At 32.9% G+C, this 12,262-nt stretch overlaps 1 protein-coding gene across 1 annotated transcript; it reads right to left on the bottom strand.

Annotated features, from left to right (window-relative positions):
• Positions 1 to 579: 579 nt before the first annotated feature.
• LOC143532630 (uncharacterized) lies at positions 580 to 1,221 on the bottom strand. Its single transcript, XM_077027631.1, has one exon. It carries the CDS (start codon positions 1,219 to 1,221, stop codon positions 580 to 582), a length of 642 nt encoding a protein of 213 aa, XP_076883746.1.
• Between the last annotated feature and the right edge of the window lie 11,041 nt (positions 1,222 to 12,262).

The following is a 12,262-nucleotide window of genomic DNA, read 5'->3' as shown; positions in this document are numbered from 1 at the left end:
AACAATTTTCTTTGACTGCCATATGTGCTTGAGGCATATTTATATAACCATAATGCAAATCAGAATGAAGCATTGGTAGCTTTTCCAATACATGGCTTCTCTTTACAATATGTAAATATGTTTCATTATCAACAGTCATCGACTGGGTATCATATCCATTATGATATATATTCTGGACACTCAACAAATTTCTAGTTGATTTTGGAGAAATAGAGCATTTTCTACTAGAAGCTTTGTACCATTCGGTAATTCTAAATTAGCTTTTCCCGCTCATTCTATTATGTCTGAATGACCTGATATTGTGTTAATATTTCCCTTTCTTGGTTTTAATTCGTAAAAATATTTTTGAGATTTTAAGATAGTATGTGTAGCACCACTATCCGCTATGCATAAATCAGCATCATTTGATTGATCTTTTTCTCTAATGAAATTCATTTTAATGTTCAAATATAAAGAAAAACAGTAGTGCATATACTATACATTCCTAAATTTATTACAAGAAACTTTTATTTTTACATGAAAGGAAAAGTAATTAAACATAGTTAAGACACAAACGTGAAAGGAAACACATAATTATCATTATGATTTTACAATATCACTTTTAGGGTTCATGATAAAATATAAGGCACTCAACTCAATATCGATATCATCAATTTTGTCGATATGATTCACTTCCTTTTCCTTTCGTATAAGAGATGCTTGATATAATTCACATAGATGTAAAGGTGTTTGACAAGTCTTTGCCCAATAGTTAGTACTTCCAAATCTGAAACATGAGCCTCCATCATTCTGGGATGTACCAGCATCATTTGTAAACTTGTTTTGCTGGTTAGCGTAGTAATTATTAGCTATTTGGCTACGACCACGACCGCTACCGTGTCTACGTCCACGATTATTATTCCATTTAAATGAGTGGTTGCGACTACTAAAATGGGTTTTATTGAAATAGCTTCGGCCACGCCCACGGCCTTGTTCCCACTTACATCCAGAATTCTTATGATCGTTATTATAAGCAATATTTGCTTCTGGTATGGCTAATGATCCTGTAGGATGAGCTTTATGGTTTTTCATTAATAGCTCATTATTTTTCTCTGCTATGATGAGATTTGTATTCAGATCATAGCATGTTTGAAAATTTTGCAACCGTAATTGTTGTTGCAAAATTATATTTGATGCATGAAAAGTAGGGTAAGTTTTTTCTAACTGATCTCCCTCGGGCATAATTTGTCCACAAAATTCAAGCCTTGAACATATATTTAATAGAGCATATGTGTAATCATTCACTTTTTTAAAATCTTGGAACCTTAGATTGTTCCATTCAGCTCTAGCAGTAGGGAGTAATGAATCTCTTTGATGATCAAATCTGCTTTTTTAATTCTTTCCATAAAACACTTAGATTATCATAATTAAAATACTCAAACTGAAGTATTTCATCGATGTGTTTATGAATAAAGACATAAGTTTTTGCTCTATTATGGTAATCCAATGTGTTGTTTTCATTAATTGCATCTAACACATCCATTGATTTGAGGTGTCTTTTGACATTTTTTGTCCATGGCATATAGTTCTCTCCAGAACTTTTGAGAGCCAAAATTCAAGCTTTGCAATATTCGTCATTTTATTACTAAACACAAATGAGATAAATATTAGGGTTGCATACTTATTAAAATCGAAAGAAAATACAAAGGTAGAGCAATAAATAGATAAAGGAAAAAGAAAGGATCAAACTCCTTAAGTGGGAGATTAAAATTAAGAACAATAAGATTGTCATCATTGTGGTGGTTAACATCAAAATTGGGCGAAGCATCTTTCAAAATATTATCTTGGGTATTCCTGAGAAGAATAGTTTTGTATTTGTGAAAAGATTGAGATTGATAATTGGTTATTTGTAGTGAAAAATTTATAACTGTTTTATAACGGCTATATGATCGTTTCATCAACGGTTATATATATATATATATATATATATATATATTATTTTGTAAGTAATAGAATAAATAAGACATAAATGATAATCTATTAAATAAGATGTAAAATTAGTATACAGAATAATAATAATAATAATGAACTCGTTTATGATACATAAAGAATAAAATTAGTGTGCATAATAAAAGTTATAGAGATAATAAGTAATGGTTAGAGAGCTATTGATGTGCTTAAAGTAGTTTAATATTATTAACTAAAATTACGTTAATTTAGACAATAAGTAATAAATTCTAGACTCTTAAACTTAACTAAACTACTAACCAACAAGTGAACCGGTCGACTCTAATACAGCTAAGTAAGCTCGGATATCGAACCCACGAGACTCTTTTAATTACGTATACTAGCTAAATTAGACTCAACTACAGATAAGACTATTTATTTATTATTTGTTTAAGGGGGGTTTTACTAATAGACTAATTTTAAACTGATTTAAACTAATTAAGGAAACTAAAGACGACTAAACTTAGAACTTGGACTTAATTCAGATGATGACAAACAACCATCTAGGCTAGAATCCCCTAAGTTTCAGTTATCAATTAACCGGGAGAATACTTAGTTATGGAACTGAGATCGTAAAATAGACGCTTAAGAGAAAACCCGAACAGGACCCCTGACCCTTCTCAAGCGACACCTATGGGTTTCTAATAAGTTTAACGCACACCAGTATTAAAAATCAAGTTTCCTTACGGTCACCTAATTAATTACAAACTAGTTCCTTTATACGAAATTCTACCTTACAGCGCGGAAATCAAAGGCAGTCTAATATATTCAATTGACTCGATAGACAAAGTTAATTAATCAAACCTAGACGGACTCCTTACGAAGAACTAAATCTAGCAAATCCTGATCAACAAAGACCAATCAATAACCTAGCACCTTACAACTATTTAGGTTAGCAGCACACTTAGGTTTATTTAATTAAATAATATTATTCCTATGATCTTATTCTAAATCAATCATAAAATAGTCAAAAACACAAAGTAGATGACCTAATAGAAACCTATCATAATGACAAACAATAATCAAGGCAACTATGGAATAATAAAACTCAACAAACAATCTTAAGCACACATATGCATCAATTTAATATAATTAAACCTTTTACTAGTTCATTAAACCATAACGATAAATAAATCCCAAGTCAAAATCAAACATCAACAAAGGTTCATCATAAGCCTAGGCAGTCTATAAAGTTTAGCCTAGCGTGGAAAACAAAAGAAACGAAAGATTAAAGGCGATAAAACCCGTGGTCTTTGTTCTTGATCAATATGCACGCCACCATAAGATTCCAAGCCTCCAAAACCTCCAAAAGATCACTTCTAGGGCTCCCAAATTCGTCCTGGCCGGATAAGGTATTCAGGTTGTCTTTAAGGTTGAGTTTAGGGGTGTTTAAATAGGAAAATACAAGGCACAGCCCCACAAAATGGAAAATTCTGGAAGCTGCTTAACCCAAGGCGCCGCCCGGTGTCCCTCACCCCCTAGGCCGCGCGGCGCTCCGGCTAGGGGAGGGGGGTCACCTGGTCTGGTCTGGTCCGGTTCACTCCTGGTTCGGTCCGGTTCGTTTCCTGATGCTCCAGTTCGCTGGTTTAGCTCGTTTTTGCTTGTTTTCGCCCTTTTTAACCACAAACAAGCCCCGACACATACATTTGTTCAAATGTGTTAGTAGTATACAAATCTTAAAAACCGAACATAAACTAATAGAATAATATATAAGAGATACACGGGATTTATGTATATTAAGCATTATATCAGTTATTAGTCCCATAATTAGTAAAAGTTTATAATAAGATGTTTTTTATATTTGTTTTGTTTTATCATTGTAGTTGTCTTTTTAATCATTATTAATGATATGTTTACCTTGTTTATGATTGACGTCTTTTTACTTGGTTGATTTTCTTGATTAAACCACAAGCGATTCATGCTGATAACGTGTTATAATATTACCAATAAATTATAACAAGATTATCAATGTATTCTTTAAACTTGAAGATGACAAAAAACAAGAAAATGAGGGATATATATAATCGGTAACTTTGGATTGTGTGTATTTTTATTGTTACAAATGGTAGATATATATATACACTTTACAATCACTATTTAGGGGACAAAGGTAGTTAATTAAGTTGAAAAACTTTCATCAATTCACATGTAAATGTTTCCATCCATTCACATGGATAAAACGTTTATAACAGTACCTTTTATTTTACAAATGACTAGGGCTGCTGGTTTTAAGCCGATCCAAATAACTATTAACCTGAACTCGAAAGTATCCGTACTTATGAAATCTGAACCGGAATCTAATAAATCTGGGTACAACCTGAACTAATATAAGTCGAGTACTGGGTACTTTTTAATGGGTTTTAGGTAAACCTAAAATCCCGGAATAACCTGTTTGACTAAGTCTTATATTCAGTTATTATATATCCTCAATGAAAAGCGTTGCCTATCCAAATGATGGTTGGTGGCACGTAAAAAGATACGAATAAAAAAAAATTATGTCAGATTTAAATATCATGTGGTTAATGGAGAAACTTTTCATATTACACCATGCTAGTTTTGTTATATAACATGTTTTAGAATATATATATATATTGCTCAAATTTACCTTATATATAGAAACATAAATACATGTTATCATACAACTATATATATCTTTAACAAGAACACATTTCATCTTTAATTAGTGTTAAGCTGACACACTTTCCATTAGTGTTAACGTGACTTTTTAAAGGATCGTGTTTTTCTATTATGTGGTTTTTATTTTCTTATGTAGGTTAAGAATTGAAGATGATATATTTGCTTAAATTTTAACATACGCACATACATACATATATATACAGGAAAAGGATCAAGAGAGAACTCATTCTTAGGGAAAGAACTAAGGAACTCCTAACTGGAGGGGTATATTTGTAAATTGATTTCTAATTACACGCTGTTCTTTCTACTTCTTCTTCCCTGTGTGATGACGAAACTAACACACAATATACAACTCGTAGACAAACAACTAGACGATTCGGAACCCTAATTGTCTCCACGATCTTCATGTGAGCGATGATTACAAGGTTTGTCTGTTACACACTTCATCACTTTTCAAAATTGATAATGTATGTGTATATTTGGTAAAATTGAGTCGATTGTTAACCTAATTCATGAGAAATTCGTAAGATCTTTGCAAAAAAGTGTGTTCTTGCTTCTTAATTAAGTGAGTTGTAGAGTATTCTAAATTAGGGCTTTTTTGTCTATTTTCTGAAGTAAAATATTGAATTTCAAGGCCTTTAATGCAGATTTACAAACTATATTATATGCCAATTGTAGGGCCTTTGATGGATACATATTGAAATCCATCCACCACTTATACAACATTCATCTAGACTTCTATTGAGTATCGATTCATCTTGATTTCAATTGTTTGACATGGCAATTTAAGGTATTTTTTATTTGGCTGTTAGCTTCCTTTCTCATTAGTGTTTTTTGTTTTACTGATTTACAATTTTTTTACTGGTAATTTGATTTAAGTATTAGTTCTTCTAAGAATTAGACAAACCCTTAATTTGTTTGATCGTAGTTCCTTAATGATTCTAGGTAAGAAACAATTACTATTTGAGTAAAAAAAGAACATAACTTGTTTGATTGGAATGCCCAAACGAGCTCATATGCAAATATTTATTTAAATTATAACCATTATTTTGTAATATGCTAGTGTTGATAAACAAGCCAACAAGTAATTTAGTGGAAAATAGTTAATCAGTGCATAAGTCATATGCATGAAATATTGACATTATAATTCCATATTTAGGTGTTTCTATGTTATAAGTTGTTGCTACTCAATTAAAAAAACTAATTTTTTTGATCGGAATGCCTAACCGAGTTCATCCGTTGATAACGGTTCAACATTTGGAAATTCTAATAGTATTCGATTCCAATATGCTGCTTTTGATCAACAAGGATACGCTACGTATATGTAATATAATGTTAAGTATTACGTATATGTAATATAGTGTATGCAATTAACATATCTCTACTCGCACGCACTACATGTATGCTATTGTGTCCTGTTACAACTATTTTATTGTGATGCTGTTAGTTGTTGTTATTTATTTAATAATTGAATGCCCAAACGAGTTTAGCACATGTTACATGCATGCAATATATTTTAAGACTGCCTCCCCACTAATATTTATTACACATAAGCAACGACTAAACATTATCATCCTTTTTAACATACTACATATATGTATTATACACAAACATTTGCATCAGAATTTACTTTACCCATTATAAACATATATTACACATGCGCAATATACGTTGACTAATATTTTTTTTTTGTTTTTTTATGTAAGTATAACATAATTATGTTAATTGTATAATGCAGAAAGTGCAATTAATATAAGATGATATAGAGTTGGAGTGCAAAGGGAAGAACAAATTCAAATGTGGTTCAAATGTTTTTTGGAGCTAGCTGGTGGTGCATATGGTCATTCAAGTTTTTTTTTGCGAACCATCTTTCTAATCTGGTGTGAAAAATTCAAACTATTTCCTATGTTTATGTTACATTCTCTAATTCGTTTAACTTGGCAGTTAGAATCATATTAAATTTGTTATTGCACATTCTCCATAACAGCTACCACAAACATGGCATCGTCTAATCAAATCTAAATCGTTTTAAAATTAAAGTCTTTTAAGATCCGAAGTCAAGAAATTAAATAGAAACCACACTATAGTGTATATGTAGAATTACTATATTGCGTTATTAACGATCACAACATACATGTCTAAGTCGTAATACTTTGCTACAACATTCACCATTAATGTGTAAAATATTTCATACATACATTCATACAATAAATATCACCACCACATAAAAGTACCATAATGCACATATTGATATTGTCTTGACACTAACGATCCCAAACCTTAAACTTATAGTTGTTTCTTTGATCCGTATTCTAAATCATTAACTTTTTTCACGCCTTTGGTTTTTGTAACTTCATATTTTTTCAAGCACTGTACTTTCTTTTTCTTGAAACCTTTTTTGCCTTATGCTCTTCATCACCTGGTTACAAATTAAGCCAACAGTTAATTTATATATGTAAATTAAGACAATAGTAATGCATTAGTATTACGCACGTGTACATGTGCAATACATCAGTACTACATGTATGTAATAGTTATAGTGTTTTAAAAATATATGCAATGGAAGTACTACATATATGCAACCACGATAATGCATTTTATGTAATCATAACTTGTCTAAACTATCGGCAAATATATTATATTGCATATATGTAGTATACCTAAAAAAACGTTACATTAAGGTTATCATCACAATTTCCATATATGTTACATATATGCAACATTAATAAATATGTGTGGTTACATTATATTCCTAGGTTCAAACATATTACATATATGCAATACAAATAAACACATACAATTAGATGAACCTTACCGCTTTAAACACTACATATATGCAATATAACTAAAATATGCATTAAATAGTCATTTATGTACTACAAAAATGTAATGCATAAACACTACATACATGTAATGCATCAGGATTGCATATATACATGTAGTGCATCAACACTGCGTATATGTAGTGCATCATTGCATATATGTAATTGTGATAGTCTATACTATTAATGCGATCTTAACTTATATACCGTTTAAGGTTGTGTCATCTTCATCATCATCTTCCCCGTCGGACTCGTATTCCTCGTCTACCAATGTTGTCTATTTCACTTCACATGGTCATTTTAACCTTCCCCCGGTCTTTGTGACTGTGACATACATATAATGTTATTGATATGAATGTATGAGTTACAATAAATATGCGTATATTGTAATATTATATCTAAACGGTACCATCAAGACTTCGACTGCATCATCGTTACCATAATCAATCTCGTCTGCGTTGTCCAATTTCTCATGTTTCACTTTTTGTTCCCTTTTTGGATCCCTTGTGTCTTTATATTTGTATCAGATGTGTATGATGATAAAACAAACATCTTATTGTGTATGTTCACATATGCAATATAAGTATTATAAAATGCATTATTAGGATAAGTTTGGCTCATAATTCAATAAATTAGTATTCAAATTTAGAAAATTAGTAACGAATTCTAGAATAATAACTAATCATGCACGTTAATATCAAATTCAACATATTAATATCAATTTTAACAAACTACAATCAAATTCAGCTATTTTACAATCAAGTCCACAAATTAAATAAGCTAGTAATAAAATTTCAATACGTTGATAATTAGATTCAACATATTAATAACAAATTCAGCATCACAATATCAAATTCATCAAATTAACACTAAAACTCTACAAACTATCAATCAATTTCAACAAATTATTAGGCTACCTAACCTGTACAAAAGTCCAAAATTACGATAAGACCTTCACATCAGCAATTGGACAATAACTGTCACACCCTAATCTAGGCCTAGGTGTGTGACTACAAGTTGGTACATGTTTCGTAAATATATCAGAGTTTAAGGTGGTAAAGCGGAAGACTTGATTAAAATATTATTATATTCAAAAGACGGGAGTTAAACACCCGTTTGTCGGCACAAAAGTGTTTGAAGTTAAGAAACCATAATTTACATGATTTTAATAATAAAACATCAACTGAGCCATCAGATCGACTAACGGCTATCCATCTTCTCCAAACACCTATTCTTCATTACCTATAAAACAGTTTATAAAATACGTTAGCAACACATGCTGGTGAACACGTTGACACAAAATATTTTGATACTTAGTTATCCCCTCGGGTATCTTATGACCCGGCCATTGATGAGTGGGTGTTTGGCTATGACTAATTGTTAATAGTATTGGACTTTTAAGTTTAATATTTATTGAAATGCAATTACCTTAAGTGGTTTTTATATTTATGGGTTTATAGAGATTATGTGTTAAAACCATTGAATCTCATCAAATAATATTACTAGATAAATTTCTTATTAAATTTGATTGATTCGAAATTTGCATGCTAATTAATTTTAAATTTTCATGAGTTAGGTGTTATCACATGTTTGGAATATTAATGCAGGAACTCAAAGTCAATGAATCCTTATTCGTTGGCTCCTAGCCATTTATAAAGTAATAATCAGGCAGAACTCCTACCTTGTATAGCTTGCTTATAGGAAATGCCTAGGCTTCACTTGGGCAGCATTTCTACTTATCGGTGGAAAATCGAGAGAATAACTCGATAGGGTTCTAGCACCAACTTCGAGACAACGATTGTTGGAATATCAGGGTCGTGGCACGTATTTCGAGAATATATGTGTGTAAAAGATGTGATGTGGGATTGGGACTTCTTCCCATGGCTGCCTATTTATTGGTAGAAAAGTTATTTCTTAGCGTCGCGCGAACAGCTAGTAAACCGCCTTTGATATTTCTTGTACTTCGCGTCTCGCAAAGCATCCTTCGCGTCGCGCGAAGTAGACTTATAGCTCTGGTGATTTGACAACTAGGCTTGCCACGTGTCATCACGTGGTGACATGTGTCCTATGACGTGTTGCCACGTGTCGTTCAATGGTACGATTACTTCATCACTACTTCACGTAACGCGAAGTTCAACACCAAACTCCTTCGTGTCGCGCGAGGGAACAGAATTTCAACTCTTTTCATTTTTAGTCCTTAATCTTTTGATAACTCATCATGTCTCGATCTAACTTCCATCATCCAAAAATACTAATGCGGCTCTCAAGCGGGCGAAATGCAAAGTGCGCCATCAAAGCGCCACATTGCGCCCATCGTCCTTCGCCCGTGCCCGTACCCGAGCCCATGAGCGTGCGCGTCGGGTGCTTCGCACCCTCCTCTAGGACCACTGAGAGTGATTAGCCACATAAGAACATAACTATGGAATTTCATTCTTTATAAAGTGCTTCCATTTTCTTCCTTCCTCTTATGTGGGATGGACTTCCTTCCTTGTTTCCTTAACATAGGATGCTTATGTTTTCTTTTCTTATTTTTCTCCTTAATTGTCTTGAAAGTATTATTGGTCCTTTATTTTTATTAACTTGCCAAAATTAGACCAAATTTTTGTGGATGTTACAATATTTACCAAATTCATTAATATTAGATCATAGAAAAAGAAGGCATCCTTCACGTGTGTACGATTTAAGCTATAATATGATTACGCTCACAATAATACATGTGATAGCTTATGTTTGTGCTTGATTAGGTATTTAATACACCTAATCGATGAGAGAATCCATGAATTGAAGACTACAATCGTTTACCTGTTATTGTTCTTCTGATTTGTGCTAGATTTTGCAACAGATCTGGATGAATCGAAACCCTAGATCACCGATTTGTAGACAAACGACATGAACATACACGATTGAGAGTTTAAGAGAGGGAACAAAGAGAAATTTGTGAGATGATTTTACCCTTATTTATTAAAAGCCCCTTTTTTTTTATTTTTCCCCTTCCCTTATTTTCATCCATTGATCAAATAAAATCAATGGTTTTAATGGAGTTCTCTAGTTCTCTCATTAGGAGGACTTCTCTCTTGATCCCACCCCTTTACACACACACACATATATATATGTGTGTGTGTGTGTGTGTGTGTGTGTGTTGTTTTAGGTCAAATATTTGAACCCCGATTAAACCAAATCTGAATAGCACGAACCCGAGTAATCTGGGGGAGATTATGGTCGGGTATGAGAACTCGAAATAAATTTCTCAAACTCGAGGAACCCAACCTGAGAAACCCGAAAGTACGACCCAAATAACACCCCTAAAAATGATGATTAGGGTTGTGACAGAACTGAACCACATAAGTCCTTGTTCATGTTTGTCTATTAAGTTTTCATCTGACAAACGAACGGTTTACGAGCAACTAATTGAACAAAATTTCTTGTTCGTGTTTCGCTAAGGAAATGAACTTGTTCGTGAACTGTTTACTAACATAAATGAATGAAACAAAAGTGTTTTTTATTTGATTTTGTTAACGAGAATTGTGAGTGTCAACATTGTAGTTTAACTACCAAGTTTACATCAATGTTTTATATAACGTTCATGATTGAGAGAGCCTAATAGGGATCTAGATCTTAAGATGGCATCGTGTGATTCGTCGATTAGGTATGCGATTAGAAGGATTACGGTTATGTGTGTGTACTGTGTGTGTTTAGAGGATATTTGGACAGCATAACGACTCAGAAGGAATAATAATAAGAAGAACTGTTGCATTAACGATAAACTTACAGGTATATATAGGGGATGACCACATTCGTTAAGTTATCCTTAACGAATGTGTCATTCGTTACATTAACCTAACGAATGAACAAACTCATTGGTTAATACATTAAATTAAGCGAATGGCCCAACATTCATTATCTCATTCGTTAAACTTAGTTAACGAATCAGCTTACATTAATACGAATGTGATACAATCGTATGTATCTTACATTTAGAGCGAATGGGCATATTTACATTAATAGCCCTTACATTATCATTGAATTATAATAATAAACTAATAAAGACCGAGACGACCAAAATGGGTATCAACAAACTCCCCCTCGTCTTGAGCTCTTTATACTTTATTTCTGGAACATCTTTGTCTTCCAGTCGTTGCAGCTATGTATCTTGAATGCATAACAGACTCGTACAACTCTCTGAAACTGCATCGCAAGATCGTAGTCACTTACATTAGCAAATCTGATCTGACTATGAAATAACGCGTCGTTGTCAGACTCAGATAAGTTAACGAGACACATCGGATCGATAACACGTATAATCCTCGTGTTAGCTCCGGTGCCCAATACTATAACCGCTTCACCAGTCTGATTGTCGTAATACCATCTGTTAAATGTGGTGAACAGACTCTGAGGGAATATCTTCATCGGTGCCCTCTTCATCGTCTTTGGCGGCTTTACCTCTAAGATCATCTTTCTCCAGCCAGTGCGCGGATCAATCTCGTCAATATACTTGTGTGATGGCATTTGCGGCTTGAAGAATTTGAAACCATAACGGGTTTCATGTTGTAGATGTGCATAGAACCACTCAGCCCATGTATCTTTTCCACGATTCATGAACGGTCTGTTGGCTAGTGTTCTAACATCCCATCTTAGCATAGATAAGATATCGTGTGGGCGCTTGAAATAATAAATACCATGTTCCCACTTCATGATATATACCTTAAGCTCTGAATCATACTGCCAAGCGATCAAATCACCCTTCACATCTTTGAAAGTCTTGTACTTCTTCATCTAGCCTTTGGATAATTTGACTTCCTCTTTTTCATGATACCGAA

The sequence above is a fragment of the Bidens hawaiensis genome, unplaced genomic scaffold (genome assembly GCF_021521415.1).
Source record: "Bidens hawaiensis isolate Kalapana, Puna unplaced genomic scaffold, B.hawaiensis_p1.1 tig00009513_1, whole genome shotgun sequence".
NCBI classification, from domain to species: Eukaryota; Viridiplantae; Streptophyta; class Magnoliopsida; order Asterales; family Asteraceae; genus Bidens; species Bidens hawaiensis.
This window is presented reverse-complemented; position numbering and strand designations above follow the sequence as displayed.

What these genes read in the sequence shown, in the direction of transcription:
- LOC143532630 (XM_077027631.1), bottom strand. Translation starts at nt 1,221, where the DNA reads ATGCCCGAGGGAGATCAGTTAGAAAAAACTTACCCTACTTTTCATGCA.